We start from the raw sequence: 5055 nt of genomic DNA, 5'->3' as shown, positions 1-5055 counted from the left end.
TAACAACTACCAACCAAGTTTTATTGGTTCGTTGATAACAATCATTACACAGGTACATCTATAAACAAATAAAAAGAAACTGCACACTTGTACTTGATACAGATATCTAAAACCCACATGAATATTGCTACTGCTGGTATGCATTTGACATCTCAAATAAATGTACAGTTTGTCTGCCGGCCTTTAAGAAGCCAGTCTCAACAGTTGTTGTTTTTTTATGGTTACAGACCTCATTAGCTTGGCTAAGAAAACAAATTCCATTTTTACCATCCTTACAATGTACCATTACACACTGCATATAGAAAGATTGAAAACCCTTTTCACAGCAGCTATACAAATTTATTGCGATGCTATCACAGAACAGAGACACAACCAACACACGTGATGCACAGTTCTGATAAGGAGAGCTCCAGTACTAGGGATTTTAGCTTTATTGATCAGATTCATTAAGAAAACTGCATGAGTACAAGAGTTAACATATAGGAACAAAGCTTACAAACATTCTAAAACACTGTTCTTCATTATAAACAATAAAACAATGAGTTGCCCTGTGACTTTGTCCTTTCCCACCCCAGCACAGATTACATACACTGTCCCTTATAAAGCATATGGAATGTAATCCACGCAGACAAGCTCTTCCGGTTGTTGCCCCAGCTCCTGTGGACGTCGTGTTTGCGTGTTGACACGACAAACCTGTCCTGCACCCTCCCCCTTTCTTCACATTTAAAACTGAAATGAAATCCACTGACAGTAACAACAATGACCGCAATTTTTTTTTATGGCGATGCAAAATTGTGGGATGTGACGAAATTCCCGTCTCCAAATTGACTTTTTTCTTTCATTAAAAAAAAGTGTTCTCTACAATCAAACTACTAAAAAACCTGTATTTAGAAAATAGTTGATAAAAATATTCCCCTGAATTGTACAAGAAAAGAGGTACAGGGAGCACTGGTAAAAGATGTGGTTTGAGGGGTGTTATTCTGCTGCCTCATCTTTTTCTTCAGCTGCGTCTGTAGCTGGTGCCTGCAAACACAGATTATGTCAAAGTTTATTTACCGAAGAGATGGGATTTATTTTTGCAAGTATATATATGATGCACAAGCTTTACCTCTTCCTCAGCTTTGGCTTCGCCATTCTCAGCGGGGGCCTCTGGTGCTTTCTCCTCAGGCTTGGCCTTCTCTACCTCCTTGGTTTTCTTAGGCTTAGCAGCTGCCTTCTGCAAATAAAAAAAAAAATCAACCACATTAGACTAGAGCTGGGCGATATGGACCAAAAGTCATACCCCCATATATTTAAGCTGAATATCAATATATGATATATATATCCCGTTATTTTTATCACAAAGTGAGATATTTAGTCAAAGTCAAAGCCAAATATGACATGTCACAAGTAGTTTTATTGAAACTTTTTATTTAATTGAACATAAATACTGTATAACAACAGGAGTACCCTTTTTTTTTTTTTTTTTAAATCAAAGCTCCACAAAGTGCACATTTAAATCAATGTATAGATTTATGAGGATCTTAAACTCTACGCTATATTTATACAGGGTTTATTTATTTATTTTTTTCTCAGGGTAAATGTATATTGTAATTGGTTGTCATTTTATTCTATTTTGTAGATGGGGTAATTGTATATTGGATTTTTATAGTATTGTGATTTTGTATGTAGTTGTAAAAGCCCAACTAGGGACAGGAGTTGAAAATTAGCTGAAGCTATATCTCTGTATGCAGCACATCGGATGCATGTCCTGTATCTATGTTGACTGCATTGTCCATATCAAAAAAAAAAAATAAATAAATAAAAATAGACTATGCAATAAAATAGGCCATTCTTTTTCTGAAATAAACCTATTTATATGAGAAAAGAATAACGAACCTTACAAAATAATTAAATATGACAAACCCTAGTAAGGGCAGCATTTATTTATTTATTTTATATAAAGAAAGCTTTTTTTTCACTATATCGATATATGTGATATGGTCTAATTCCATGTCACATTTAAAAAAAATATATCGATATATCTTTTATATTGCTATATTGCCCAGCGCTACATTAGACACAAAGTCAACAGCTGAGAGTCTAATCTAATTTATATATTTTTTAGTCTAATTTATTATTATTATTATTACTAAATGACATGTAATGTATTACTATATTTATATATTATATATCATATTATTTTTTATTTTATTTATAATTATTTTATATTGTTACTATTTATTATTACATATTATATTATATACTGTACTATTATTATTATATACCGTCAAGTCACTATAGCATTGTTGCCATCATATCATCAGCATAATTACCATCAACCTACCAACTGATCTTTTTTTAACTTCTAAAGTGTTTTTTTCTATTGTTGTTTTATTTATTCTACCTCAGTATTTTATTCTATTGTATTTTATTGTACTTGAATACCGGACTACTGTGACAACCGAAGTTCTCTTTGGGGATGAATAAAGTAATCAATCAATCAATATATCTATCTATCTATCTATCTATCTATCTATCTATCTATCTATCTATCTATCTATCTATCTATCTATCTATCTAATTAGGAATAATCAAAAACAGGTCTCACCTTTGGCTTAGCTTTGGTTTCTGCCCTTGCAGGTGCAGGTCGCTGAAGGAAGAAAAAAGCATTATTAGCACTAAGAATGCAGATAACAGCATTATTAATGTATGTGTCGGTCTGGGATGGTCTGTACTTACATCTACCAACCTTAGAGATCTCCTCTTGGGCTGCAGAGAGAGCAAAACACACAGGGAGATTACTTTTGGCTCTCACTCATGGGGTGTTACTGACCCCTGGTGGGTGCACACACTCACTTCATTTAAAAAAAAAAAGATTAAAACAGACATGTTAAAAAAAAAAAAGTTTAATCATCCCTTACCTCCGACTCTCCTGCTGCTCCCTGTGAGGAAAAAAAAAGAAAGAAAAAATTATTTAGGGTTCAGGAAATTGCCTGCATTTTAATGTGCCTATGTGGGATTTAATTGGCGTTGGGGGAGAGGGTCATGGGCTTTAAGTATTAGTTATGTAACCAAAAAGTGGGCGTTTCCAGACAGAGCATTAGCCTATGGCTACACATCCAGCTTCATACATGATTTAGTTAAGACCAAGCACTGTGATTGGCTGTTCTAAAATCTTGAACAATGGAGCTGACAACCTGGAAAAAACCCCACAATCCTTATTCAAAATAAATTTTTAATCAGCATTATACTAATTAGGAAGGGACAAATCATAATAAATCCCCACAAAAAAATAACACAAGAAGTTGGGTGTCCTTTAACCTGCCTGGCTACAATAGCTGAAACATAATAGCCCAGTGGAGTTTATTTAAACAGCTTGGTGTGGTCGTGCTCTCCGTGCTCCTCCACTGATTTGTCTACAGTAAAACTCCGGTGGAGGAGGGAGCGGACTCCGCCTCCTCACGACACATCCATTCATTGGTAATAAATGGGATTGCCAGTGAACGGAGAAAACCGAGCAGTGTAGAGAGCGTTCCCGCCATAAATTTGAAAAGACTCACTCCGAGATGCTCAGCGACTCTGTCGATCTGGTAGCAGAATCTACTAGAACCCCCAGCAACAAGAGCAGCGCTTTGCTGACGGAGGCTCGCCATTGCATAACCTACGACTGGCCTGAGCCACAATACACAAAGACACGACGAACAACCTTCCAACAAATGCATTTTCAATAAGGACGGCCATGCATGAATAAAAAGCACACATGTACGCTCGGTTAATGAAAAATAAACGTCCTCATATTATCATAAAATTCGATTAAAAGTGTTTTTGTTGCAAAAGAAAACCGTGTGCACGCAAAAATAACATTAAAGCCAAACAAACACCGAATAACCCCCTATAATAACATTACATGTTTATATTATCGGTGCTATTTTCTCTCAGAGAAACTTTAGCGTATCCAGCGTGACGACCCCCATAGGAAACAATCAATATGCCGCCAACTTTCTCTGCAGAAAAGCAATACATCGACAAGAGAATACGACTATTGCTTTGTTCTACACTGCAATTAAATGTATTTATACTCAATTGCAACTGTGCATGTCACCATTTTGCGGTAAAAACCCTGCACACGGAAATCCACTTGGCACAAAGATAATCACTGCACGGAGAGATAGGACCAAGAATCAGCCACTTCACGAAATCAAAACAGACGCTACATAGCAACTAAACTCCTGGCTGCAAGCCGCAACATTGTTGACATGCACCCGGAACAGAAAACGAGACATTTGTAGCAACATTGTAACAACTCTAAGCTCCAAGCTGGAGCAAGCCCATTTTTACAAAACTGCAGTTTGGGGGTTATAAACGCTGTATTACTGCATGCATGAAAGATGTCGATTTACTCACCTTGCGACTTTTAGGCATGGTTGGTTTGTGTGTGTTGTTTTTTAAAACAGAAAAAAGCGCTAAATGTTACTCAATGCAGGAGGAAATACAGTGGTATATTGTGGATAAAGCTGTACCAGTACAGTCTATACAGCGAAGCGAGACGTTAATGTTCCAGTGGAAGAAGAACTAGCTCAAACCGGATTGGATTCTCCCCCTCCCTCCCTATTCAAACCGTTATGTTTCCTGCATGATCGACGGGGCTAAGTCCCGCCTCCGCTCGCTGCTGATTGGACGACGCGGTGGTCAGCAACGCGATTTCAAATCTGGACTCCTACCTGTGTGGGTGCGTCACACGTCAGTCAACAAACATGGCGAGCTATTTGTCTTTCTGTGCAGCCATCTGCTGTAACAAGGCAAAAGTGTCATTAAATCTGCCTTCCACCTTCTGAAATGCTTTTATTTCCCACCAGAATGCCCCCATTTCGATGCAAAAGCATGAGATATATGTTTTTAAAAATATATTTTTTTAAAAACACATTGTGCGTTATTAGCACGATAGAAAATGTAGCTTGTGTATTAGCAGGAGATTGAGAGAGGGGTGTGTGCTCCCCCAGCCAAGTCTTTTGTATTTTAGCTTGGGGAAAATGGCGACAGGATAAGTGAAGGCACAGCTTCTAGCATGTGTGC

At 37.2% G+C, this 5055-nt stretch overlaps 1 protein-coding gene across 1 annotated transcript; it reads right to left on the bottom strand.

The window, feature by feature from the left end:
- Nucleotides 1-4580, bottom strand: hmgn1b (high mobility group nucleosome binding domain 1b). The gene is made up of 6 exons (XM_059352350.1): nt 4387-4580; nt 2904-2924; nt 2722-2751; nt 2591-2632; nt 1109-1216; nt 1-1023 (listed from the first exon to the last, which is right to left on the bottom strand). The coding sequence occupies exons 1-6, from the start codon at nt 4402-4404 to the stop codon at nt 976-978; spliced, it is 267 nt and encodes an 88-aa protein (XP_059208333.1). The 5' UTR covers nt 4405-4580; the 3' UTR covers nt 1-975.
- Between the last annotated feature and the right edge of the window lie 475 nt (nt 4581-5055).

This window comes from Centropristis striata, chromosome 15 (assembly GCF_030273125.1).
Source record: "Centropristis striata isolate RG_2023a ecotype Rhode Island chromosome 15, C.striata_1.0, whole genome shotgun sequence".
In the NCBI taxonomy this organism is placed as follows: Eukaryota; Metazoa; Chordata; class Actinopteri; order Perciformes; family Serranidae; genus Centropristis; species Centropristis striata.
The sequence above is the reverse complement of the archived record's forward strand: the minus strand, read 5'-3'. Positions and strand labels throughout refer to the sequence as shown.

Coding starts and splice junctions, on each gene's coding strand:
- hmgn1b (XM_059352350.1), bottom strand. Junction 2,633..2,721: donor GATCTCTAAGGTTGGTAGAT/GTAAGTACAGAC, acceptor TTCTTCCTTCAG/CGACCTGCACCTGCAAGGGC. Junction 1,024..1,108: donor AAGCCAAAGCTGAGGAAGAG/GTAAAGCTTGTG, acceptor CTGTGTTTGCAG/GCACCAGCTACAGACGCAGC.